The sequence below is a fragment of the Coptis chinensis genome, chromosome 1, assembly GCF_015680905.1.
Source record: "Coptis chinensis isolate HL-2020 chromosome 1, ASM1568090v1, whole genome shotgun sequence".
In the NCBI taxonomy this organism is placed as follows: domain Eukaryota; kingdom Viridiplantae; phylum Streptophyta; class Magnoliopsida; order Ranunculales; family Ranunculaceae; genus Coptis; species Coptis chinensis.
In genome coordinates, this window is record NC_141456.1 from 29,991,001 (window position 1) to 30,018,831 (window position 27,831).

A 27,831-nucleotide genomic window follows, 5' to 3' on the forward strand; every position below is an offset into this window, starting at 1 on the left:
GAAAGACTGGGTTATTGAGAAATGCAAAGATGTGCCACAACAACACAATGGGTATATATCTTATCTTATGGCCCTAATTAACTTATAGTTTCAAATTTGAGTTTAGTGCAATCTTTGAAAGTATAGTAACTACGTATCTTTATATGTATAGCTTCGATTGTGAGGTGTTCATGATGAAATTCATGGAGCTTTGGGATGGGGAAAAGTTGGTACATTAGTTTGATCAGGTAACAATTTGACAGAATCTAGTATGTTTCTCAATATGTCCAATTAATTATCTATAGTTTGGTTACCTTAAATCTTCATTTTGACTAACCACGCGGATTTGTATATGAACTTGCAAGAGGATATGGCTTATTTCCGGCAACACATTGTTGTCTCAATGGTAATGTCGAAACTAAACAAAATGCGCCCATAGATTATATGGAGAACGTATGCTTCGAGAAGTTTGCACGTCTTTTTTGTTGCCTCGATAGTTTGGAGACGTTGAAACTCGAAGACCTAAGTTTTTTGTCAATCTTTTAATTAGCCTTTGCTCTAAACTCTATCGTAGTGTTGTTTTATTTGGCATTGCCTCAACCAAATTGTCGTTGGAACTCGAAGACCTTCGGTTTTTGTGAATCTTGTAATAGTGTTGTTCTTTTGGAAACTTATTGTAACAGATTCGAAATGTAAGTTGACTTGTGGTGGTCTGTTTTGGTTATGATGGGATACAATGTTATTATTTCTCTACTTATATTAACTTTCATATTCATGACTTGTGTATGATTTTATAGTCTGATCTATTCATGGTTTGTTGGTTAGGATGTTCTGGTCATCAAATTGACAATTATACCACATAAAGGGTCATATGCAGAACTGATTTCATAGTACTGAACAAGCCTTAATAAGTTACATAGAGTATCATATTGAAAACTATACTACATAAAATATCATATTCAGAACTGATTTCACAGTACTAAACACGATTGAATATGTCACATAGAGTATCATATTACAAATTATACCACATAAAGTGTCATATTCAGAACTAATTTCCCCACTTGAATATCTTACATAGAGTATCGTATTGAAAATTATATCACAATAAGTGTGATATTCCAAACTGATTTCATAGTACTTAACACACCTTAATATGTCACATAAAGTATCATATTAAAAATTATATCACAATAAGTATGATATTAAGAACTTATTTCATAGTACTGAACATGCCTGAATATGTCACATAGAGTATCATATTCAAAATTATATCACAATAAGTGTTATATTCAGAACTGATTTCATAGTAGTAAACACATGTAAGTATGTCACATAAAGTGTCATATTAAAAAGTAAAGCACATAAAAGGTGATATTGTCTGAACTGCTTTCAACCATCATATCTTCATTTCAAAACTAAAATGAAGTCAGTTTAACATAACAGACACCATTTAAAAAGGAAAAGGAAACAAGCCAAGTTTTTTATTTCATAAAAGAGCTCATAAGCTAATACAATTAGTCCATTCTTCAAACAAGTAGCTCATGCAAATACAACTACGATACTTAGCTAACATAACTAAAACAAGACCAACTCGAGCCCTAAGTGCTAACGAAATCCGGATACTTCATTCCAACGTCATCACAGTCAAATCCATAGCATCCACAATCAAATCCATGCATCCTCAGTTGTAAGCCCCCAGTTAATCTCATGAACATTCGTTTGCTTTTCGGGGGTGTTGCTTCTATTATGCTTTCTAGCAGTATGGTTCATCAGTTAGTAATTTGTACACTAACTCCCCCCTAAAATCATTCATCACGTTTTGGTGTAATTTTGGGAAGTGATCAATGGAACGTGCCTTCCACTCCATGAATTTGCACACAAATAGTCCGCAGTCCACCCTAAAGCTCAAACAAAAGAAGTATTAAAAATCTCACGTCACATTTCCAGTGTTCGACAAACTTTATCACAAAAGAACTAGGCTAGAAGTACTTACGAATCTGGTCGTTGTTGAGGGCACTTTCCAATTTCCAACACCGTAGCCTTTAAAAGGGGTTTCTTGCTCTTCTTCTGCACAATGTGTTCATTTAAAATTGTATAGACACGTTCCATCTGTGTGCCATTTCAAATTGATAGAAGATATGACAAATATCATCAGTCAGAAATACTCTAACAAAACCTACAACTTAAGATCAACAACAAAACAGTTTCACATGCAAGTGCACAAACTCAATTTTAGTAACTCACTACTTTCGTGGCATTCCTGTAGGGAACGGATGTGAGGGGATATCTTGTGTTCATTGAATCAAAGTGTGTTTCATACATTATCCATCATGTTATAATGTAGGAGCGTCCAATGGTATCCCCCATTTTCTTTGATTGCTTTTCTACTATTTAGAGGAAAGAATAGATTCTTAACATTTTCGTGAAGTTGATGTAGTGGATCAATCAAAAAAACCTTCTCAAGGTGTTTTGCCCAAATCACAGCAGTCTGTCAAAAAATATTAATAATAACCTAATAAGAATACCTCATAAGAATACCGTTAAGAATATGTAATGAATATACCAATACCAATAGTATGCAACACTGTGTATTATATAACCCTAGGTTTCGAACATACGCAAATCATAGTGTCAAAGTAATGGCTAAGTGGTATGTTCTGAGGCTTACGACCAGGATAAATTTTCTTCTCTATCTCTCGAGGATACCAATTTAATACCTGCATAGTGCATCCCAGAAGTAAGTCAATTTTCATCGATGATATATGAGAAGTTGAGAACAAAATGTGTGTTTGGCTTACCTGGCCATTAACAAATCTGTCAAGCATCAATTCTTCCAACTGTTTACCGTGTACTTGAATTGTGTCTCCATCCCAAGCAGCGGTCTTTGCAATGAAACACATACAATAATCATTAACAGTTAATACAATAACATATACATCTCGGTGATGGCCTATTCAATTGTCATTGCAAATACATACAACTACGCATTCTTTATAGTCAAATGAACAGTAGGCATCATAAAAGGTTTTCAGATAGACTTAGATTTTACATACTTGACATGTGCAGACTTGAAAAACCTCCCAACCACTAGGTGCTTTTGAGAATTAAGACATTGAAACGTTGTTGAAGATTCTACTAAAAGTAACTTTTCACCAAGATTTGTTATAGGCGGACAGTCGTCAACACATATTACCGTAATCAGTTTCTGTTTTCCCTCTTTCTCATTCTTCTTCTTCACTTTTTGTGTAGGCGTTCTCGTCCTTTTCTTTTGATTTACAACCATTGATCGCAACTCCGGTTACATCTCCTCTTTGTTGGCTTCATTTGTTAGCATCACATCCACTAGAACAGACGGTGTCAATGGCAATGCTTGGATATCATTATCTCTAAAAGGTGGCATCTCCTTTTCAGCCTCAAACCCAGACTCCTTCTTGGACTTCTCTTTAGCATCCTTTTCTCTTTCTTTTAATTTGGCCTTCAAGGCTTCATTCTCTGCGCACAGGCTTTGATTTTCTTCTTCCAACTTAATACACATTCCCCTTAAGTCCTCTTCTGTTGGAATCGGATCACTTGTCAACGTAACAAGCTCCACTTCCTTAAATTTGATTTTGGCAGTCACCTGAAAACACCGATAATAACTTCACACAATAAGAATGCAATGTAAAGTGTTCATTTGACATTGAAAATAGGGGATTTGTCTGGATAAAAATTACATTGGAAAAAACTACTGTCGAATGCATTTGACATGTGTCATGATCAGTGTCAAGTTCATTTGACATGGGAAAGAAGTTGAACTTCATAAGTGATAAAAAATCAAATCAATATGAAATGAACTTGACATTGCAGCAGAGTTCTGGACAGTGAAAACTACTTCCATAATTGGAATGAAATTTTGAAGACATCAAAATTTCAAAGAAGACTGACAGGGGGAAGGGAAATGACTTCAAATTCTAATACATTTGCTCACCTTGTCCACGGTCAAATTTGACAAGGCCTGGGTACGAAGCATTTGCTGAGTGTTACAATATCCTATCTTGCAAACGAAGGTACATAATCAGCACCTCTATTTGGCATTGCATCAACCAAATTAACGTGATTGTACAACCAGTACTGATATCAAGAGCCACACAAAAAAAGTTAGTAAACATGTAAAAATGAAATTAATAATAAAATGACAAAAAAACAAGGCTAAACTAGAGTGAATTCATATTGTAAGTTACCAAAAGAAGAACTGCGCAAGATTTTACTTTTGTAGGCTCACGGTAGTACATCTTCATTCGGCACATAAGGTTTTGATGTATCACTTTTGGCTAGGATACTTCATTCATTTTTTTACACTCTCTAAGTACTTCAAAAACCACCACTGTGTTCTTGATGGTGTTGAAAAGAGAAGAGTGGTGATAATGTATAATGAAATAAGTTTGATGAAGTCATCTTCATCCTGCTTGCCATTCCATGAATTCACCACTTTATAAATAGCATTTACAATCAATTCCTTGGACAAGTTCTTTTCTCCGCCAAAGTGACGAGTCACAAACCCCGTTTTACTCAACTCGTCCGCATCTACGTTTGTAGTCACATGACTCCCATTCATTGGCATACCAAACACTCTAGAAACATCTTCAGCTGTTAATTTGACAAACACTTCTCCTAACTTGAATGTTTTTTCCCTTTCATCGTAAGTTTTAATAATATCCACTATGATGCTTGTTTTTTTTACCAACATTTGTTTGTCTAACAAATCATCAAAGAACACTCTAAAAATGTGACCAAATGGTGTTCTACCCATTAGATCATTGAAATCAACACCAACTTTTGACTCACGGAGTTTATTGGCAAGATAAAAAATTGGAAACAAGCTTGAGCGAAAAGGATAAGATTTCGTTTCTTTCTTATCTTCATCCATTACCTTCTCTTCCTTCTTGTTCTTGTTATCTTCATCCACTCTCTGAACTACCACTTCCTTCCCTTCCCTTTTCTTAGCTGCTAACTATATTTCTTATAGATTATGCATGGAAATAATTAATAGAATAGAATTTATTCAGATTCAATCATTTAATAGCATTACATTCCTCTAAATAATCCAACTACAAAAAAACTCAAATGCTTATGCTTAAAAATCCAAAATTAACAACAAGCTTAAAAATTGTCTTTGACCTTCTCTCCTGGGCATCGCTTTTTGCTCCCGCTCCCCATTGACTCTAAATGCACATTTTCCTCATTTTTTCTCTTCTTTGTTGTATCAACTGCTTTCATAGGTGTTGCTTTCGTCCTTGATGGTTTTTTATTGTTGGTCGTTTTCTTCTTTATCTTCTGTAGTGGATTTGCAAGCTCTGTACTTTTAGGTTGTTTGAAGTTTGGAGTTTGGTTCTACCATTTAACTGTTTTCAGAAGTTTGGAGTTTGCTGTTTTTACTGTTGATAGAGAAGAAAGAAAGAGAAAAGAACAAGGCTAAATGGGGTTTGACATTCGAATTGTGGGCTTTAGTCCCAAACTCAACTTTAACACACTGAGATATGCCACATAAAGTATCATACTGAGAACCGCTTTCATAATAGTTAACACTTAAATATGTCATATAGAGTATCATATTCCAAATTATATCACATAAAGTGTGATATGAAGACATTTTATCATTTCAAAAGACTCATGGACTGACAAGTTCCAACATCAGTGAACTTCTTCCTGAACTGCAAAATCACAATATCTATCCGATTCCTGAAGCCAAAATAAATACTGTTGTAACAATTGCTCTAACTATTACAACAATCGCTAAATCTTCTGAGAAGCTTAGGAACAACTGCTTCTAACAACAAAATTACTCTACATTGTTCAATTGCACATTTCTTTCCCTTTCATCAAATATCTGTCATGCGGAAAAACACCCGTCCATCATCACTACAAAAATTCTCAACATTGAATTTTTCTGGAGTGTTGTACCCAATATCATAACCTGGAACATCACCACTAGGAACATGACCAATAACTTCACCATTAGGAACATCACCACCACTTCTTCCTGTAAGTTCAACAGAAAATCAAAATAAAAGAGTTGCGTGAACCATACAATCTAAATTTATACTATAATATCATCCCCATCTAAGTTAAACAAGTGTGAAACCAAAACATGTGTCGTACCTTGCTCACCATTGTGTTTATGCGGATGTGGACACCTAGGCTTTGTGTGCTCCGTAGATTGGCAGTTGCTACACTTGTACCTTCGAGATTCTGGTGTTCCTTTATCCAATCTCACTAAGGCCATGAAACAAACAACATTTACTTACTTATAACCCAAAGAAATAAAATGTCATGTGCTCCAAAAGGAATTTTCTAAAACTAAAAGTGAGATGTACATGCATGCATGTTATTATGACTTCCCACACCTTGTAGTAATATATTTTGATGTAGGTAAAAGATAAACGGACACTCTTATGAATGCCAACTGTTATCCACAGGTCTATACGGAAATGAATTTTATAACGTCAAATTTTCAACTTACACCCTGTATCTCTGTTCAACTCGTCATCTTCCTCACATAGGTCGGCAACTCGAGCAGTGTGTTCAACATAGTTGCGGTTAATACTTGTACCTATAAAATAGTGAAACACAACGAAAATGTTGCCAAAATAAAGTAGAATCAAAAACTAATCAATAGATACAATTGGAAATATAGACATTACAAAGTTGGGACCATACCAAAGAAAAAATCACAAAGGTAAATAAAGCTTACCTCCATCCTTCGGATGCAAGAGTGGGCATATGGGTTTTGTGTGACCTATCTTACCACAATGGCCACATGTATTCTTATTCGTCTCATTGTGACCTTGAAGTCTACTAGGATTTTGCGGTCGGCCTTTGGATTTTACATGTGGGGGATCATTAACCGATTGCCGATGTGTGGTTTTAGGCGGAGTAAAAGGCATCTCAAAAGAAACACGTGGGCTGCCTTCATAAGCTGGTGAAGTTTCATCTATTATTGGATTTTCTGTTGGACTGTTAGGCATCTTAAAAGGAGCATGTCGACTGCCTTCAGAAACAGATGGAGTTCGGTTCTTTGTAGAAAAAGAAGCTTAAAAAACTTTGAAAGCTTCAGTGCTTTCCGCTATTTGGGAGGCCCACGAACATATCTGCCTACATTTGGTTGTAAGATCACTGAAATGTATAACAGAGGCCGCATGAACAACGTCCTCATGTTTATAAACTAAAATGATATGTCTACATGGAAATCCAGATGACTCAAATAGCCCACATGAACAGCTAGCATCCTGTAATACAACATTGTATCTCACAGTCGACTTTTTTTGCCTATTCAAATGGCGACTCATAGTATACACACGAATATTGTCACTCACATCTTTTTTACCATCTACAGTGTACATCACTTCATCCTTTAATTGCTTCTTAAAACAATCAAAAGCAGCTCGCGTATATATAGATGCAGCCTGATATGCATAATCGTTCAAGTGGGTATGAAGGACTGGTTTGGTTACTTTCGTCATCACCTCTTCCTCGTGTTCTCGGTGCCGGATATTTGCAACTACCACTTCCATTTTTCCAAACAACTGCATTCCAACTTTCACATGAAGCCGGATTACGGAGTTTATACTCTCACAACGTTGGGTGCTTCTGCAACCGGCAAAGAACTCACCATGGAGATATGATTCTGCCCACATCTCTTTTTTCTTGTATATCATGTTCACCCATTTGTTATTACTGACTTGGAATTTCTTCACGAGTGTTTCCCACCTTTCTTCAAACTTATTAGACGACCACTTCATAAACATAATAATGCATAAATACTTTTTAAAATCCAAGGATGTGGATATTTTTTAGGCAATTTTTCATAATGTGCCAACAGCATAAGCGGTGTTTCGAATTTGGGAGAATAGATCTCACAGCCTCGCGCATCGTCGGGTCACCATCAATGATCACTAACTTAGGGTGTTTGCCATACATCGCACCAACTAAAGATTTCAATACCCACTCATAAGAGTACTCCACACACTTACTCGTCAACAATGCAAAACCAAACACTACTATTTGTCGATGGTTGTTCACTCCAGCAAACACAACAATCGGCATCATTTACTGGTTGCTCTTGTATGTTGAATCAAACAACAATATATCTCCAAAGCAACTGTAGTCCGCACGTGAGGTGAAATCTGCCCAAAACAGTCTAACCAGCTGCCCATCCTCATTTAAGTTATAATTGTAATGAAATAAGGGATCTCCATTCACCTTGTTATCCATGAAAGCCAGCAGTGTATTGGCGTCACCATCAATACATCGATTTCTCCTATCAAGCCTCATATGATTATACAAGTCTTTCTTCAAAAAACCAACACTTGAGAAACCTCCAGCCCTATATACAAAAATATCCATCACCTTGCATTTACGAATACCAACATCAACTAGGCTCACAGAAAATTGCAAATCTTCTTCACTTACATTTCTATGTGATCTTAAGAACATCGAGCTCGGATCTGGTACAAGTGGATGTGTGTGTTCCCCAATAAAATTCTTCACAACCCATAAATTTGATTCAAAATCATAACCAACTTCAAAGCGGGCTTTACATTTAAACCTACTGATGGCCTTCGACTCTCTGGATTCGATGTCGCATTTTTTGGGTGTCACCCTGTTTACATTTCGTTCACCAGCAGCTAAGCATAGAAATCTCCGCTTAACACAAACACCATATGTACGCATTCTATAAGTATCTTTACGAACACTAAAACCGACTAACTTTGCATACTGATCGTAAATTGCGAAAGCCTCCTCAGTCGTCTTGAACTGCATAGAATAGAATGTTGCTTTGTCTGCTTCGAAAACTCTACTAGCCTCACACCCATCCTTTGTCTCTATCATCGTTCTCATGAATTTCAACATTTTCACCCTCCCCCATAGATGTGACATCCACAAAATCACTATCCTCATACGTAAAACTATCAAAACATGAATTTTGAAGCCAATCTTCTTCGTCATCAAAGAAGTGATTCATCATCGGATTGCTACATGAAACAAGTGCACTTTTAGCGCAAATTCACTCGTTTTCTTACTCTACGAAGTAATCACAGTGGTAATAGTAAAAAAAAACACATAAATGCTTGAACAGTATAATGGTCAGAACCAAATAACTATGGTGCTCAAACCATATACCACTTTGGAAAATTTCAATGTCAACTTCATTTGACATTAAATCATACATCATTCAATTGTGAAATTTTACCTAGACATGAAAAAGAGGAGCCAAAAAAGAAATCAACTAACCCCATACTTATAATTGTTGAATATCAAAGTACACTACGAGAAATAGAGGCAAGAGTTCTCAAGTTGAACGGATTTTAGTGAGAGGGAAAAGTTTAGTTCGCGCCATTCTAAATATTAGAGGGAGAGAAGATGTGTTGTTACTTTCTTACCCTTAACTATTCATTTTGCTTGTAGCATACTCCTATTAAACTACTGCATGTAGCATACACATATTAAATTACTAAATGTAGCATAACACTATTAAACTGCTAAATATAGCATACTAAGATTAAATTACTATATGTAGCATACTACTATTAAACTACTACATATAGCATATAATTAAGTATCCAACAACAAATGACATTGTAGTCTATTTGCCATTAGATATATCATCTGACCTCATATATCATACTATTTTTGTTTTTGATAAGTGAATTCGGTTTATTGAAATGAGGTATGATCTGACCTCAAACTTATTAATCCGACCTCAAATGATTCAAGCACAACTCTTTTTTGTCTGTTTTCCGACTTTTTGGTTTCAGCCATTAAAGCACAACTCTTTTTTGTTTAGAGAAGAGGGAGCATTTACATTTTTACCCTCACTTGTTGCATTGACGTTTTTACCCTCACTTGTTGTTCACTGTTCCTTTTCCTCAAAACTTAAACACCCGGTCAAAAATTTAAAAATGTGTGGTTCACAACCCTGCGCACCCTAGCTTTTCGGAAAATATAATTTTACCAATTGCGAAAAATACGGTATAAATTTAAATTTCCACGTGTAAATATACACTGTCATATGTAAAATATTTTATAAATTTATATTTTCATATGCAAATTTAAATTTACATATGTAAATAAAACTGTGTAAATGAACATTACCAAATGTAAATACAAATTTATATATTATAACGTCAGCCCAGTTTGTCCTAAAACCGAGATTATTAATGAAGATTACTAACGTTAGCCCGGTTTTGTCTTTGAGCCGGAATTCATTTCGGTATTGTACTTATTGTAAAACTATTGTTGGGCTTTGTCCTTGGGCCGTAATCCCTATTTGTGGAATTGGTGGACAGACGGTAGTGACCGTGAAACAGTCCGTCTCTCGGAACTTATTTTTAATAACTATTCATTTGACTGGGTAGATTACACCAACCAAATTTAAAACCTTTCTAGCAGCCCCATTAGAATGGTTATTTGGCGTTTAGGGGTGCTAAATAGCCTTCCCATTCCCATGGGACTTGCTCTTAGAGCATCTTTAGGTGAGATACTTTCCTAGCATCAAACACTAATTTCCAATAATTTGGTGTTTTTTCATCTTTAGGAGAGACACATGTTGATGAAAACACCAAACCAAACACCAAATTGGGCAAAATTTGGTTCCAGCTTTGGTGCTGTATCAAATCTCTCTCGCGGTTTTGAAAAAATCGAGCAGTTTTTCTAGCACTGCATGGGCTTGGGCTTCTATGGTGCAATTTTGAGAAAACCGTGCGGTTTTTCCAACACCGCGTGCTCTCAATGAAAAAACGGGAAAAAAATGGCTATATTTTTCTTTCACTATAAATTGAAACACTCACACAATAGATTTTGCACTCACTTCTTTTCTCTACTCTTTACTCTCTACTCTCTACTCTTAAAACCACAATGATTAGTGAATAACCAAAAACAAAATCTAGAGGGGATTCATGGATATAAGAAGAAGATATTGCTCTCACCAATAGTTGGCTATAAGTAATTAGTCAAGATGGTGTAGTAGGAAATGAGCAAAAGTCAAACGAATTTTGGAATAGGATTCTAAATGCATTTCATGCAAATCTAGGAAGAGTGACCGAACGCAACTTGACGGGCATGAAACACCGTTGGACTCTCATTCAAGCTAATATCAACAAGTTCCATCTTATTCTTTCTAAGATTCAAGCATCTCCTCCAAGTGGCTATAATGACAATATGATTGTAAGTATTTACTTTTTATTTGTTATTTTGATTCACAAATACATTTTTTAATTCTAATTTAGTTTTTTCTTAATTGGTAGGTTGAGGAATCAATAAGTGCATATGGGATGCGTAATGTAGCTAGAAGTTTTTTCCATTATTCATGTATTCAGGGAGGCAAACAAATTAGCTTCCACCATACCTACAGTTAGCTACATAGAGTTTACTCTTAGTTCTTTTTCGGAAGATGTAAAGAAGATAATATATGATGATGCCATGGGCAGAGAGTATGTACGAATGTAACCAAGAAAGTTTATTTCAATAAAATAGGGGTAAGGGACCTCTCAAAAACCCTGCTTGCCGTTCAAAAAAAAAAAAAAAAAAAAAAAAAAAAAAAAAAAAATGGTGAAAGACTCACCCAAATGGAAGAGGCTACAATTGAGAAATGAATTGCGACCCACCAAAAAGTCGAAGTCAAACAGTGGGGAAGGAAATTCATCAATTCCAATATCAACTGCGACAACTCAACCAATGGATTATGATCCACACCAAGTTGATGGGCTTGAGGATAGGCCTATTGAAAGAAAGAAGAAAAGAAAAGAAGGCAAAAAGAGAAAGAAGAAAGTGATTCTAAAGTAGAGGAATCCGCTAAGAAACTTGATGATTTTTTTGTGGAACTTTCTAAAACCACCAAAAAAGGCTATGAATTGAAAGCTCAAAGACAATTGAAAAAAGATGAGATAGAATCCGAAAAACTTCAATTGAAGAAAAATGCGATGGATTGGAAGCTCCAAATCCAAAAAGAAAAACTTCAATTGAAGAAAGATGATGCGCTCCGAGTTCGAGAATATGAAAATGATGCTAAAATACTAGGAATGAAATTAGAAGGATTACTAGAAGATGAGCGCGAAATTTGGCAACTCAAACAGGCAGAAATTTTACAAAAAGTGAAGAATCGAGTTGGCAATATCACTGGTAGTAATCAAAGTAGTACATAGTCTAAATTTGAGTTTGTATGTCTTTTAATTTGAGTATTTTAATTTGTCTTTTAATTTATGACATACTTTAATTTGAGTTTGTATTTTGATTTTAATTAGAATGTACTTTAATTGAATACTTTCTTTTAATTTGAGTTACCTTAATTTAAAGTTGATACTTTTTATCATTCTAAAAAAATTCGGCAGAGTCTACTTTGTATTTTCAAAATTCTCATATACACAAATCCTTTCATAAAACCCCAAATACATAGAAATAAACTTGGAACACAAATACATAAAAATTGAAACGATAAATAAAAGTACACAAAGTCCAAATAGAAATAGAAATCAACGCTGACCACGCCGCCCACGCCTACTCCACAAATGCTCGACCAAGTCATTCTTCAATCTATCATGAACAACTTTTGAACGAACCCTCTCGACGCCAGATGCCCAACAAGATAGAACAAAGTGGCGTTAATCTTCAGATGCACCTTCTCTACTTGGCATTTTATACTCAGGAATATACTGCGGGATATCCGTTTCGCGTTCATCTTCCACAATCATATTGTGTAAAATGATGCAACCCCTCATAACAGTAGCCATGGTCTCCAAATACCATAACCTGCACGGATTCGCTAAAATAGCCCAGCACGACTTCAATATACCAAACGCCCGCTCTATGTCTTTTCTAGCAGCTTCTTGCTTCTTTGCAAAATATTTGTCTTGTGCAACAGTCGGTTTAACCGTTTAACAATTGTTTGAATCAAGGTGGCATAATTAGGATAAATACCGTCAGCCAAGTAATAGCCCATATCATAATAATGCACATTCACAGTGTAGTTACAAGGAATAGCTTCATCATTGACTATATCATCAAATATTGGTGAGCGGTCAAGCACATTAAGATCATTGTGAGAACTCACCATTCCAAAAAAAGCATGCCAAATCCACGTGCCACAAGAAGCAATCGCCTCCAAAATCACTGTTGGTTTATGCACATGGCCAGTGTGAGACCCTTGCCACGCGGATGGGCAATTCTTCCATTGCCAGTGCATGCAATCAATGCTTCATAGCATTCCAGGCCATCCGTGTTCCTCAGACTCTTCAAGCAAACGCTGAATATCTGCCGCATTTGGTCAAGTATTCACCTCCAAATATTCTAATAATTCCATCACAGAAATAACGCATGCATTCATGAACAGTTGGTTTAGCAAACATGTAACATGTCATCTACTAGATCAGCTAGATGCCCATAAACAAGCATTCGTATACCAGCAATTACTTTGATTTTTGGGTGAATCCCAAACTTACCCTCATTATTAACTTTTTGTTGAAAATATAGTACATTATGGTTAAGATGATTGAAAATACGAGTAAACAATGACTCACTCATACGAAATCAGCATTGAAAGTCGTGGTCACGAAATATAGAATTTGCGTTGAAGTAGTTGGCATTTACACGAGCCAGTGTTACCTCGTACTGACGATTCTTGCATTTTCTTCCTTTCTTCGAACCACCATGTGGTTTATAAGAAGACTTCACTTCTTGCTGACACAATAAACCCAAACGATGTTGGACCAAAAGTAGAGCAATACCCACTAATTTTTTATAATGTTTAATTGCAGTGTTATCATTTGAAGAGCTCAAGCTCGATGAAGAAAAAGAAGAAGAAGATGAATGATCTATTGAAAAATCGTCAAGAGTTTAAGTAGTTTTTTTTTTTTTTTTTTAATGAGATAAGTTTAGGATTAGATAGAACATGAAAAATGAAGAGAACCACGCATGATTAGAGGGTTAAAAGATTATAGCACGCGGTTTTTGGAAAACCGCGTGGGCTTGCATTTCTAAGATGGGCTTCAGTGGCGCGGTTTTGAGAAAACCGCGTGGGCTATCCGCATCATTTGATGTCAAATATTTGATGTTCCTGAAATTGGTTGGTGTTTTTTCGGTTTGGTGTTTGGTTTGGTTAAAAAATTTGGTGTTTTTTTTTGTTTATATTAGAGATGCTCTTACTCTCTTAGAAACTAAAGTTGCATGTGACATCTAAATAGTAGAAGAATGAGTTAAAACCGTTTCAACCCATCAACTACCATTATTAATCCTATTTGACATGATTTCGTCCATATCATGTTAGAATTTAGAATTCTAGACTCTAAACACTTTTAGGGTTCCAAACACATGTTAGAATAGAAAATCTGTTGAAATTGGATTACGGGAGAAATTCTAGTTCCCAAATGCACCCTAACAATTGTTACGGTCGTTACTGACAGTGACCGTTATTTAAGTAAAGAAGGATGACTTGTTTTCTTATATACCTCACTACAAAGAGACGTATGTAAAGGCCTAAAGACCTCAGCACTTCCACTAGTAGAGGCGTTAGTGTGCTAATGCAACAAAACAATCTCTGAGAAAAGATAGGAAAACTGACAATAATTTTGCTCAAGCTTTACGATTTTATCATTTTCAACGAAGGCTCATACTCATTGCAAAATGGATCCCAAAATGACAATTTTTTTTTTTTCTTTCTTATCTTTTTCCAGTAAAGTAGAGAAATTACATGTCACAAGAATCAATGCAAAAATAATTCCAAGTCTCAGTTCCCCTAACAGATTAATTACAAGAATCACGCTTACCCTACCCCTGCTGGGGAAGTACACACAGACTCCCGCCAGATTAACACCCGATAACTATACACCTACACACATATACACACCTATGGAAAGGAAAACAAAATGCCTGTACATTGTTGACTTTTCGGTGAAGAAGTGTCCAAAAGTCATTACTCACAACCAAGATCCCCATCCAGGAAACATCTGACACAAACGATCTGGATCAATTGCATCTTGAATAAGCTGTTGAACCTGTCATGTACAAAACTGTCAACAAAATCACAACTTATAGTACATGGATTGTACATTTGTAGATAAGGTCAAACAGAGAATCATACTACATATTTCTACTGTATGCATCATAACATAAGTACACTGGTTTTACAACAATATCATAAGAATGAAGCACCCAAGTTTTCAATTTGATCAACAACATAGAATGGAACTCCATAATGCATTTAGAATTTAGATGTAACTGTAAGGAGAGAATGAAATACACGCAGGTAAATGATATACATGTAGCAACCAGAGGGTTTCATGGTGAAAGATAAGGAGAAAATCATATGCAATCTGCAGAAGAGCTTGCTTGGTTTGAATCAAGACCCTGGGCAATGAAACAAGAACTTGATGAATTGATTTAGGTGAGAATGGTTACTACTACCAACGGAATCTTGATCGATTTAGTGAACCGCATGGGATGACAGACCCCGTCGGTTTCGTTTCTTTGACCCAAAAGGAAGGGTTTTCTGCAAAACCAATACCATTGTCCCTAATGTTATTCCTTTTTAATTTTTCATTTCTTATACCATAATCAGTTAATCAGAAAACCAATGATAATTTGAATACAAACTATTTAGATGTTTCTTCCGCGCTCCATTTGCAGATACCAACCTCACAACTTAAGCAAATGCATTGGGCTGGGTCGTGCATCCAAAACCGATTGTTGCATTGTCTACAACAGAATCAAACTATGTGGATATGAGACCTGTAAGGAAATGATCTGGCTACAAGGTTTTCTGGAGGAACTGAGTTTGAAGCACGGGAGAGTAAAACTTCAACTTGACCACCTAGCATATAGGATATGGGTTCTTAGCACAAGTGAAGCTTTAATGGCGCATAAATGAAGCAAACATGATGACTACGACAGAGACCACAGAAGTGAAAGTTGTACTCGTCTTAGATGGGTTTCTCACTAGAGGACTGGAGATGAGCACACTGCCACACCATTAGACATTGGACAAACTGAAGTTGCAATAAATCCCAAGATCCCTGGTACTAGAATGGAACTGCTCGCAAAACTCAACAGACTTCTCTTAGCTAGCTTTCCACATATGCCCTAAGTTGTGGTTTTGTGAAAGTATCGTCTTTCAATGCAAGTTCTCTGATGAAACATTGTTTAGTCTGCGATGTAACTGTGTACGAGAGAACTTAAAGGCAATTTGACATCACATAGTCATAATTTCAGTGTCCTTTCACCTTTTAAGAAGCACGTTTGTTTTATGAAAATAATGTTTCCCTTTCCCATATAGGAGTAACAATTACCTGGCCATGGACACTTCTCATTTCACCCTCTTCATATCCATCTAACTTTTGTTTGACACGCATCAATGCACGAGCAGCATCCTTGTTCCCTTCGTATACATCTTGTGAGTCTTCCAAACTGCTCACAAAATCGTCATTGGGTTCCTGTAACAAAGAACACGAAGTTTCCCATTAGAAGTTGCTCAGCCTGCTTGAGACCTCACATTTGATTCAGATATCCCACTGAAGTACCAGTAAATACACTTGGCATGTGGTATACATTATTGATGTGATCCTTGTTTGGAAATTACTCAAGAAAAGTCATAAATAGGCATCCTTGTTTGGAAACTAATCAAGAAAAGTCATAAATATGTGGTATACATTATTGATGTGATATATGCTTTTCCCGAAGTCCTTGTGTGATCGTATTGGGTTACTTCTCATTCATGCATCACAAAATATAAGGAACTGAGAGGTGTATGATCTAATGTTTGTGTCAAGAAACTAAGCTCCAGGACAAAAGAACATGGATTCAAACTTTTGGTTTGGAGATATGCTTGACCAAGGTAGTTAAAGTGCAATGGGAACCTCATCCATAAGCCTATATTCCCTGAAGCCAGCACCAAATAAAACACGCTCAAAAACCAAAATGTGACAAACAAGCAATATAGTTCTCCTACTACTCCAACAACTACTCTGCTAGTGATAACAATAATGACAAAAATAAAAGAAAAAGGATGAAGAAGTCACTTTCGATTGAACGAGGGAGAGAACATGGAAAGAGGGGACATGCAATCTGATAGAATAAATACAAACAATAATAGCTTTTCCTGGACTATTAACAATAGTTTAGGCTGTGATTGGCGCTGCAATTAACATACCGTGAACAGATGTTGACAGCCTATATTACTAACAGTAAGGATTTGCGTACAACCAGAAACATGAGAAAAACTGTTTTCTCTATTTAATTAGATACTATTTCCTAAATTTTGGGACAAAACATACAATTAACAAACGTCAAACCAATAGTCATGTGCGCCAAGCCCAGCCTTACCAAGTTAACAACGACAAAATCGTTGACCCCCTTGAGTACTCAAAAGTACCTTGCCTAGAGGGGACTTTAACTGCATACGAAGGCACCTCAACTCCAGTGCCCCTAAGGCACTCAAATATCCATCCCCCTAATAAAATACACCAGCTCTATAGAGCATATGAAGTATCCATGCTCTATAGAACTAAGGCGGAACAGAAGTAAGATTTTAGGGAAAGAAGGATAAGGAGATTATAACATTCTAAGGTCGGGGCTTACCAGCATGCCATACTAATTCTCGTGTTGTGAATACGATCTTAATTTTACTAAACTTGAACTGTATTTTTAAAACTCCAACGGATTTATTTGTAATGCTCATGTGGTGGACTGGTGGTTCGAACTGAGGTCTCAAAAATAACCAGGACGCATAGTTCCCACCACGCTACACTGACTTTCTTGTATTAAAGCTAACTATATATATATATTATAACCAGTTGGCCGGTCCAACCAGTGACCAATGACCCACTGGTTGGACCACTAACCCAGTACCTTCACGGGTTCAGTGTCTGGACCACGTCTGATAACACTGGTGGTCACAGGCTGTAGAGCTGCGCTAGCATTTTTTGGCCCTCCGAACCAGTAGGTGCTTGTTCCCCCCTCCCCCCCCACCCCCCCCAACACACACACAAATATTATGTCCAGTTAGAATGTCAGCTGACTGGTCTCATGTGTCCCATGTGATAGTTGGGTATCAACAGCTAGTAACATTAATTGCAGTTCATTTCTAGTCACACACATGACATTATAATAAGACAATACCTTCTGGAGTTGCAAAGCTTTTAAAGGAGAGAGAGCCCACTTATAGAGTGGATCGTGGATGAAAACCTGTACAACAGTTTAGATTTAGATATGTTGTCAGAAAAAATTAACAAAGGGGCTTCAGTTTGTTCCAGAAGGAAATCTTGATCTCACTTCAATGATGGTTAGCAGCGCTTCCTTATTCATCCTCATAACAGAGAGAGTTTCCTCACAACATCTTCTAAATACACCTTCCACGCCAGTGACTCCCATACCATCTATGATATCTCTTGTCAGCCTAAATGGGACCTGCCAAGATAGTCAACAAAATTCCTCAGTAGTAAAGGAGGCCTTCCTTATCTACAAAATTCCATTCGCAATCTCAAGGGAAAACAAGGAAAGTTTTAAATTTATAATTCACAAACCCGCTCAGGTGTTTTGAGCATCAAACCCTGTTCAAAGGCAACACCAAGATCTATATGTACTACTTCGGCAGTGACTTGATCAATTAGAATATTCATGGAATGTCGGTCACCTAGTCCAACAATGTAACCCACCTGCATTCAAAATAAGCTGTGATTTCAAATCTCAGAACTTGTTTTAGTGTTCTTAAACTCACCAAGTCTCAGAGTTCAAATTTCATTACTAGGTAAGGATTAAGATAAACGGTATACTGAAGTCAAGGAGCCTAAATGATTGTCACATTCAATAATTTCTGTAGATGATGCAATGTACCTACAATATAAGTCTTTCATCTTTGCAATCATGTCACACTTTTGTGTGTGCATACTGCATAGTCAAATGACAAAAGACCTACAGACCCACACACACACAAGCAACCACCAGTGCTTTCAGCACTCACCCTTGAACTTTACAGTATGTGAGCACACATTAACACACCATAGACACATATACAAGTTAGAAATAACACTTAACATGTCTTACACATAGACCCTAATTCCATGTGACAAGACACATTCTAATCAATATTATCACCGGATAAATCTCAAAATATCATGTTTCAATGATACCTTATGTGGATTAAACAATAACATAGGCCTCCAAGTCTTTAACAATTGAGTCATCCATATTTCTTTTTCAAAAAATACTTTTTTATAACTAGATTACTTGCCTTTTTTTTTTTTGAAAAAAAGCATGAGAGAAAAGCGTACACACCTATTAGTATTCTCTTACTACACATTTTTAACTAAAATAGTTATCAAAATAGGAAAGGAAAAGCATTAGATGATTCAGAAAAAAAAGGGTACAGGAGATGTCACAGAACAGAAGAATATACCCACCATAGAGCTAGCTGCTACACTTCGTGCATAACATAGCCTCCTCTCAAACCAATTAGCTGGTTGCAAGAATCTTTCTAAGAAAAAGTAGTGCATGACAGGCCTGTGAGAGTTGACAAGATTAGCAGATCAGATCCAATGAAGATCTTTCCTTTTTCCCAAATAGGCAAAAAGATGAACCTGAAGTTCTCGCAGACTTTCTGAAATGCCTTACACTTGTCCTTTGCCTACATAGATTAGATACGTGAATCAGTTTAACGATGAAGAGTGACAAGAAAGCTTCTTAAAGTATTTCTTGTTTCTTCATTCCCATACTGACATACACTTCCAATGCATGCCACTTTGATAAACAACATCCAATGCATGCCACTACAATATAATATAAGTTATGGGCTTGAGGAGTCCTTAAAAAAATTTCCTAAAAAACTGTCTTACGGCCCTTTGTATGCGGAGTTGCACATTGAACAGCCAAGTAGATCATACACCAAAAAGAATTCAGAGCATACCAATGGAAAAAGACTTAATGCCAAAAGAAAATCTAAATAAATATTTTTGACGAAAACTGACTTGAATGACCACTAATTTTTGGAAAGATTTGTGAAGAATACATTACGTTATAAATTTATATTCCACACAAGATATGGTACAAGCTATATATAAAGCATACATTTGCCATTTCCTCCCTGCATTTGAGAAATGACCAATCTCCTACTCCGTACCTTCCATGGGCACCTCCATTCCTCAAGCTGAAACAGTCAAGAATCAACATGACTAATGCAAAGCATCACTTGCACAGTACAAATTAAACCTTTTGAAAACAGACTAACCTTCCTAAAAGATATTCACCGAGTGGAACAGTGCCATCAACCCACTCAAGTACACCGGCACTGGGTGTAAAAGGAACCACCTGTTCAGCAAATTTTACACAATTGGCCAGACCGAACAACACAAGATATGATCAAACCATAAATAAAATGGACAAGAAAAGTGCTGACTGGTATGTACACAAGAATAGTGTCAGCCAACAATCATCCTTTTCTAAGCAAAACATTCTCCAATTTATAGAAGCACATGCATAAAAATTAAAAGGAATTGTTGAGTAAGTGAGACAAGAATGTCAAGCAACAGAAGACATAATTTATCGTGCGAAAACATTCCAATAAAATCCATAATCAAAGTGTGAATATAGTTGAAAATGCACCCAAGTATTATTTCATAAACATTAAGAAAGAGAATATCCAGACCCCACAAATAAAGCTATTAGAAACAAAATATGATGCTTTCTATTGCAACAAACTCTGTTTCTTGCTTCCCAAAACATTCTCCTACATCTATATAAAGATGCTGGTTCATCAAGAATAGGCAAGAAAAGCACTTCGAATAGTTGACAACCAGAGTAAGATAGTGCTGAAAAATGGTGTTAAGAGTTATATGGGACATCACTGGAGGAAGTTGGATGAAATCCATTAGATTGGGACATGCGTCATTACTGTTTTGAATCAAGTAGGAATAAGATGGAGGGTAGAGTGGTAATTTCAAGAAAGGAGTAGTGGTCATCATTTAGTAAGAGGAGTTGTTGGCCGTTGGATGAGATTAATGAAATAAGGAAATGTGGCTTTATGGTATCAAATTTGAGTTGTAGTCATGCAAAGTCAAGAGGGCAACAAGGTAATTTCAAATCGCAGAGGGTATTCAAGACATTTTATCTACCTTGACCACAAAGATGACTGTCAAGGCAAGTTGACTTGGATGGCCCATTAGCAATTTTTTTCTTTTTTTCGTTTCGTTTTTTTCTTTTTGTGTGTTTTGGGGAGGGGGGACCTGTCAAGTTTCCTGAAATCAGAGGGGCAAGCCTATTCCGGGTTATAAATGAAGGTGTAGGTCTAAAAATTCACAAACCTTAATTTATTACATTTGACTATAGTTAAATACCTGGTTAAATGAGATGTTTTTTTGGTTGGGAGACGCTTAGGAGAGAGTTTGTGATGAAACTTACTCACGGAAGGTGAAAGTAAGATGAACACCAATTGAAATTAACAAAAGACTAAACATAAATTCAAAGAAGAACACTAAACAAACATAATTGAACAAAACTAATTGAAATAAATCAACCCTCGAATCATCAATAGGGGATAAACGGGATTTAACCCGCGGGATTCAACCCTTAAACACAAGTTATTCAACTCACAAAACACTAAGTTTCCAAAACCAAAAAGGAAACTAACACAAATTGGCAACTAACAAGAATTCGTACATCAATATGGATTAGTGGATTACTATATAAAAGAACCTCCTAAAACTTATTGGACTACCAAAGAAAATAAATATTAAAAATATGATTAAACCAGAATTTACTAAAAATCGCAAATACAGTAAATAGTAACTCCGTGATTTACTATAAATAGCATCTACTATTTACATCAGTTTGGTCCTAAGCGCTAAGGATAGAAGTTTCTCTCTGGAGGTGCACATCCTATTCTGTCCACCAAGGCTGTAATCACACTCCACCTCCAAATCACCCCAGAGAAAATCTTCATGATCTAATCTAACCATTAGGCTACACTGTTAGACTCACAGGCCTGAAGGACATAAAACCAAAGGCTAACTATCAACTTTTGAGTTTTGATACGAACCAAAACCTACACCCATTTGAGATGTATCAACTCTTCCATCCAAATAACCATATAACTTGAAGTCCTCATAATAATTGTCATGCAATCAGTCTAAGTAAACTCAACCTCTTAAAATGGTTTACCAATGGGGTCTTGGCACCCAAACCACTCAAAGCCAGAAAGAGCTCTAAAAGCTTTTGAACCTTGCATGGGTTCTTCAAACCCTCCCAAATTTTTACCTGGGATAACATCAAAAGTTGAGGCCTAGAGCACTACTTACACTCCAAGGTAAGCGGTCCAATATCGAACATAGATGCTATGTCACCTGTTTGGATTAGATTCGATCATCTCTTCCAAACCATGCAATCCATAGTATTGGTCCAGTCTAACAAGGCGACCTCCTGTTTAGACGACGTAAAAACTCCCTTCTACTCCAACAGAAAGTAAATCCACCAATTTGAGGCATTTGACACATTCAATAAATCTCTTCACTTTCGAGTTGATGGGACACTCCCACTATTCTCATCCGTAAATCTGATAATATTAAAATCTAAATATGGAAATTTGGTGAAAATAAAAGATGTAAATTTCAGGAAGAGTGGTTTTTGAAGAAAGGAACAAGTGAACAATTTTGTAAAATAAATAAATCGAATAAAACAAGATCGATATTGAAAAGATGTCTTTGAGTAAGTTATTAAAGTGAAATGACGGAAAATGGTATTAAACATTCTAAGGTGTGGCATGATCTTAGTCTTCTAAGGCAGAACGCATCGAAAAAAGTTCTAGCCAAAATGACTAGCCTTACTTACGAAAGAGTCTCTAAATTTGTAGTAGATAGTAATTTTCCAAAATAACAAGCCAAGAAAACTTTGAGAATTGTAGATACCTTGTATGTACGTATTCCTAACCTCCTCCTCCACGTGTCACGGTGATTCTGTAAGAATGTGTTTACCAGACTGAAGAATTGTTCCATAACCTGCACAAAAAGTCATTCATAAGAAAAATGAAAGTACAAAGTACTCTTCCTTATAGATAAAATTATTTAAATAAATCACTTAGAACCCATAATAAATTTACAAGAGTTTTACAATTGCAATGGACTTTAACAACCCACTGTCAAACTCACAACTTGTTGCTTGAAGTAGAGAAAGGAACATAAAGATAACATAATACTATAATAGAGAGTATGCCATCATACCGCATCTTGTCGTAAGTCATCATTTCCAGATTTTGCTAGCTGGCGATACTTGTGACCATCTGAGCCAAAGCACTCGACCACCTTTGGAGCATTAATTCCATTCATCACCCTACATGTCCCAGAAATAACAATTAAAACATTTGCAGTAAATAATATTTAGACAGGAACTACTTAGTTCACTGAAAACTCCTTGAAATTTTGTAAACCGTACGAAAAAAGTCAAAAATCAATACTTGCGTACAACAGAAGATGATCAATAAAATTAAGACTATGATTAAGCAGGGGACAGATAGGAAGACATGTGAGAAAAGTGAACAGATCTTGCATTAGTTTTACTGCCCCGAAGAGACAATAGACTCAAAAACCAAACCAACATGAAGCTATAGTTTTTAAAGCTTTATGCATGAATTTTCCAGCTAACAAAGCACTGAGATATTGACAAGGGGACACAAGGGGAAAAAAAGGTAAAAAACTGTCGATAGCAATAAGAATATACACGTACATTATAGAATCTCCAAATCCCTTGAAATGCGGGAAAGATCCTTCACAATACTGACAACTACGGTCAACTGGGAACGTAGCTGTTACTACTGGTACCTGAAAAGTCATATTAAAAGAGTCAAAGATAGTGCTTACACTGCCCCACCCTCTTGCTTTTTCTATTATCATACAATCTTCTTGATAACCAATATGAAGGGAAAATTCACATAGTCTATTTTTCTATTCATAATTCCAAGAGTGAGAATTCTACCAGTCACTTTTTTCATTTTATATTTTTTTGAAAAAAAAAAATAGTCTCTTTTGGCCTACTTAAATGTGAATCCAAGGTCTGCAACTATGGGGGTTTATACAAAGTAGTATAAACTTTCTGGGGTACACAATAATACAAGTTTTTATAAGATAAATGTATGATGTTGTACTTACAAGTTCAAGCTGACGAAGATTACGAATTTCTCTTGGAAGAGGCATCTTTTTGTTCGTATCCTGCATAAACAATTACGTCAAACCCCTGGTACTAACAAAGTAAACAACAGATTCTCCTTGCTTGTTGAGATTAATCAATCAGTAATAAGTATCTAGACAGAAATTTATGGCAAGAAACCCAAACTTAGTAACAAATGACTGACCTCTCTTCTTGTTTCTAACTCTGCAAGTTTTATGTAGATATCGACCATTTGCTTTGTCTGTATATTACAAACTACAGGTTAAGAACATAAAATATAACTGAGCGCCCCCTCCCCCTCAACCCTAAAAAGAAAGAACAAACAAAAATGAATCTTTCGGATGGTCATGCCTGTCTTATTAAGGCTCCATGGTTTGAAGATAGCTCGTTTAGGAGATTTTCTGCTGCAAGCTTCTTATCCATGTCCACCACAAAAGAGTTCCTACTGCGTTGCTTGTCCTTAACACGATCACCATTTGCTAGAGCCAGAAGCTAATGCAGAAAAGGTGCAGACAAACGATACTTAGTAGTAAGACACTTGTGTGCATACAATACATACATAAAAAGAACATGGCATCTAGAAACACAGTACCAAAGTTTCTTTGCATGGATAAAATCAATAAGAAGCACTGCAGGCACCATTAGAGTATGTTATTTAGGAGGGTTCTGATACCCGGAGCAATTTTAATATATCATATATGTACAGTAGAGATTGTAGTTGCCAGTGTCACTCTACCAATTTTACTTGTAGTGCCAGCATCTTGAAATATCTTGACATGCCTTCGACACCTATTTACGTGCTTTTAGCACATGTCAACGTGTCACACAACAGAGTCACATTTCAAATAAATAGAAACCTAAAAAGAAAAAGTCTAGTGTGCAGAAGAGGAGGTGGAAGGGGAGGAAGATGATGGTTATGATGTGGAGACTGGAGAAAGACTAAAGGTTATTCATGGATGGGCAGGGTAGATAGGCATTTTCTAGGCTCCTTTTTGCTGATTTTATTTGCATATTTCGCATTCATGTACTTGCTTCCTCTTTTGTTTATGTCTAAAGGTGTCAAGGTAGTCCCTGTCTGTATGAGGTGGTACTTGGGTCTGCACTTCTGGGTTTTGGTCCGTCAAACACAGATTCAAGCTACTTTTTGAGGTGTTGATTTAAAATTTAAATAACCAAACATATCATATATAAATACCTGAAAAATAGTATGATATGGATGGTCCACAGCCATTTTCTTCAGAAGTGAGATCAAAGCATACTGCATAAAGAGGTTTCTGTCATGATAAGAAAAAAATTTACTGTTTTAAAATGAGATGAATCTTCAGAGTTGTACTTGGAAACTATGTGCCCCTTGACCATCTTTTAAGCTCCCCATTCTTGAAGCAATTTGGTAGACCAGTGGAATGAACTTGTAAGACTGAACCTGCAAATATAGTTTGCTAGTATATAAACTAGAGCTACAAACATTATTTACACACAAGAAAAATAGTAAAGAAATCAAGTTGCATACTTCCTTTACTGTGCTAAGCATGCCATTTATTACATTCTGTCTGGAAGAGAGACTGAACCAGAGGGAAACAATCCGGAAAACCTGGAAGCACACAGATCAGTTTAATATGTGACCATACTCATTACAAATTGACATAATAATCTCAACACACAAAGCAATACCCTTTAATCCTATAATCTTCCAGATTTCAAATACCATTACATACAGATAAAAATATCATAAATAGAAAACTTTCTGTAGCACAGTAAATTATATTACTGTTCCTACACGATATGATATTTTACAAAATCCATTCCCTGCCTTATTCAGAGGCAACATCAGTTTATAACTTGAACAGAAGATATTATAAGTAAGAGCATACCACTCTAACATCATACTTGTCTCCGATGACCAAACAACGTTGATATCCCTCCAATGCTACGCCGAGGAAATTGTCCCTGTCATCCTGAGGAGTAAACATATTCAATACATTAATTCACTGTGCAATAGTTAAACACCACACAAACGTAATGTGCATGTCCACTTTTTGGTTAGGTATGTCAGTGAACAAACCTACACAGGGTGCAAGGCCACTTTTGTCCACTCTTGGCAGGCTAGGTTGACATACAATTTTGACATACCTACCTTCAAAATAAACCAAGGGCAGATTTTTTCAGGATATGATCTCCACACCATGGAGATCATCTTCACAAAAAGTCAGCTCATTAGAACATGTCTGACCCTGTAAAAAGTTGTGTTCAAGTCTGGAAGTGTTTTAACAGTCCACAATTTTAATGTTCTTTTGATGAGGCTAGACATTTTAAATCAACTGATTTTGGGTGGGGATGATCACCACGGTGGAATGATCATCTCCATAAGAATTCAGCTCTTAGTTCAATGTGCAAGTCCACTTTTGGATTACGTATGACAAAATGTTATGTCAATATCGAATGTCAACCTACCATAATAAGCTCATCTTACATACTGAATACCTTTTTATTTAAAGATACCTTACAAACTCAAAGTGTGTATCCTTTGGAAGCAATGTGTTACTTTAGTGCTCACTACTCATTGCCTAAAACAAGCTCAAGTAGAATCCACTTGAGAATTGATAACTAGGAAGAAAAAAAACCTGTAATCTTTCTGCCTCGTCCCTGTCCATGGAAAGTTGCTTCTGCAGTTCTTGTATTTTCATTGAATAATCTGTTTTCTCTCCCTGCAAACACAACAGAACATTTACAATGAGAACCGAAGCAACCTCAACCTCAGATCATTACTAAAATACAGGTAAACTCAATCACAGATAAATAAATAAATACAGGCAAACTCAAATCATTTTTTTTCCCCAAGTATTAAATGCATGTGAATGGAGACAAAGAGGTACTTGCCTTGCTTGAAGTTTTGAGACGCTTAATTAGTGTCTCCAACTCTTTTGTCTGCACAAGTTTGTAACTAAATTGAACCAGAATGAAATGAATACCATAATTCAATTATTTTCCTCTTCCAAATGGATACCTTGTGTTTCCTCAGTCGCATTGCTGCTTGCCATTCGTTAGAGTTAAGCCTCTCTTCATAGCTTCTAAATAAGGCGTCAGCATAGTGTGCAAGATGGAAATGTGTTTGGCACTCTCTCGCTATGCCTTTCTTGTTTGCACTTTTGTTAAGCTTGGCAAGATCCACAGCATGTTTCAAGTATTGTTCCAAAATAGTTCTTGAGCTGCACAATCATTGCAAGTGATAGTTTAAGAATGAGAAAGAAATCAGTATCGCAAGGAAAATTTAAAGACCGAAACAAACATGACAGCAAATAGTTTAATAACTTTACTTGCTGGATCGTGTTTCAGCCAACCACTTCCCAACCAAGCGATGTACATTAGAAGCCTCTCCATTCAACTGGTAATGGTGCAATATATGTCTAGCTAGATTAATAGCCATCTCATGCTGACCTTGGGCACGCAGAAGCTTAGCTTCTTCAATCTGTACATACAAAATGGTTGTAATGCTTTGACAATAAACCGAAATGGCAACTCAATAACGATGAAAATAATGTGCGTGTCAGTATCTTTAGACTCAGGATATGATGAATTTCCCAAGATAAGAAAGTTACCAGTAGTAACAGATTATAAAAGTAACAACGATTACAAATCACTAGGAAACAAGAGTCGAGCGGTATAGATTGTTGTAAAGAT

The 27,831-nt window shown here is 36.2% G+C and overlaps 3 protein-coding genes across 3 annotated transcripts in view; all 3 read right to left on the reverse strand.

The window, feature by feature from the left end:
• Positions 1 to 6,464: 6,464 nt before the first annotated feature.
• LOC147523384 (protein FAR1-RELATED SEQUENCE 2-like) lies at positions 6,465 to 8,064 on the reverse strand. Its single transcript, XM_086570863.1, has 4 exons — positions 7,879 to 8,064; positions 7,335 to 7,754; positions 6,713 to 7,034; positions 6,465 to 6,571 (listed from the first exon to the last, which is right to left on the reverse strand). The coding sequence occupies exons 1-4, from the start codon at positions 8,062 to 8,064 to the stop codon at positions 6,465 to 6,467; spliced, it is 1,035 nt and encodes a 344-aa protein (XP_086426989.1).
• Positions 8,065 to 8,067: 3 nt separating this feature from the next.
• Positions 8,068 to 8,850, reverse strand: LOC147523385 (protein FAR1-RELATED SEQUENCE 5-like). The gene has a single exon (XM_086570872.1). It carries the CDS (start codon positions 8,848 to 8,850, stop codon positions 8,068 to 8,070), a length of 783 nt encoding a protein of 260 aa, XP_086426998.1.
• A 5,785-nt stretch (positions 8,851 to 14,635) lies between these two features.
• The window catches only part of ATM (Serine/Threonine-kinase ATM-like protein), a 73,427-nt gene continuing 60,231 nt past the window's right edge, over positions 14,636 to 27,831 (reverse strand). Inside the window, exons 58-80 of the mRNA XM_086570884.1 lie at positions 27,468 to 27,619; positions 27,158 to 27,359; positions 27,031 to 27,078; positions 26,775 to 26,858; positions 26,025 to 26,108; positions 25,664 to 25,744; positions 25,487 to 25,576; positions 25,349 to 25,411; positions 24,505 to 24,645; positions 24,338 to 24,394; positions 24,135 to 24,194; positions 23,713 to 23,807; positions 23,211 to 23,319; positions 22,899 to 22,988; positions 20,228 to 20,307; positions 20,068 to 20,146; positions 19,581 to 19,627; positions 19,404 to 19,503; positions 18,528 to 18,659; positions 18,277 to 18,411; positions 18,124 to 18,189; positions 16,296 to 16,439; positions 14,636 to 15,005 (exon numbers count right to left, since the gene is read on the reverse strand). Of these exons, the coding sequence (XP_086427010.1) occupies positions 14,928 to 15,005; positions 16,296 to 16,439; positions 18,124 to 18,189; positions 18,277 to 18,411; positions 18,528 to 18,659; positions 19,404 to 19,503; positions 19,581 to 19,627; positions 20,068 to 20,146; positions 20,228 to 20,307; positions 22,899 to 22,988; positions 23,211 to 23,319; positions 23,713 to 23,807; positions 24,135 to 24,194; positions 24,338 to 24,394; positions 24,505 to 24,645; positions 25,349 to 25,411; positions 25,487 to 25,576; positions 25,664 to 25,744; positions 26,025 to 26,108; positions 26,775 to 26,858; positions 27,031 to 27,078; positions 27,158 to 27,359; positions 27,468 to 27,619 (2,217 nt within the window). The 3' untranslated portion in view covers positions 14,636 to 14,927. The remainder of the gene's footprint in view (positions 15,006 to 16,295; positions 16,440 to 18,123; positions 18,190 to 18,276; positions 18,412 to 18,527; positions 18,660 to 19,403; positions 19,504 to 19,580; positions 19,628 to 20,067; positions 20,147 to 20,227; positions 20,308 to 22,898; positions 22,989 to 23,210; positions 23,320 to 23,712; positions 23,808 to 24,134; positions 24,195 to 24,337; positions 24,395 to 24,504; positions 24,646 to 25,348; positions 25,412 to 25,486; positions 25,577 to 25,663; positions 25,745 to 26,024; positions 26,109 to 26,774; positions 26,859 to 27,030; positions 27,079 to 27,157; positions 27,360 to 27,467; positions 27,620 to 27,831) is intronic.

Bases quoted from the DNA above. Each gene is read 5' to 3' on its own strand.
- LOC147523384 (XM_086570863.1), bottom strand. From the start codon at position 8,064: ATGCCGATTGTTGTGTTTGCTGGAGTGAACAACCATCGACAAATAGTA. The intron at 7,035-7,334 runs GTGAGTGACAAT...TTTTCTACAAAG, and splicing joins CTGTAGATGGTAAAAAAGAT to AACCGAACTCCATCTGTTTC. The intron at 6,572-6,712 runs GTAAGCTTTATT...ACTATTTTATAG, and splicing joins CTTGCATCCGAAGGATGGAG to GTACAAGTATTAACCGCAAC.
- LOC147523385 (XM_086570872.1), bottom strand. From the start codon at position 8,850: ATGATAGAGACAAAGGATGGGTGTGAGGCTAGTAGAGTTTTCGAAGCA.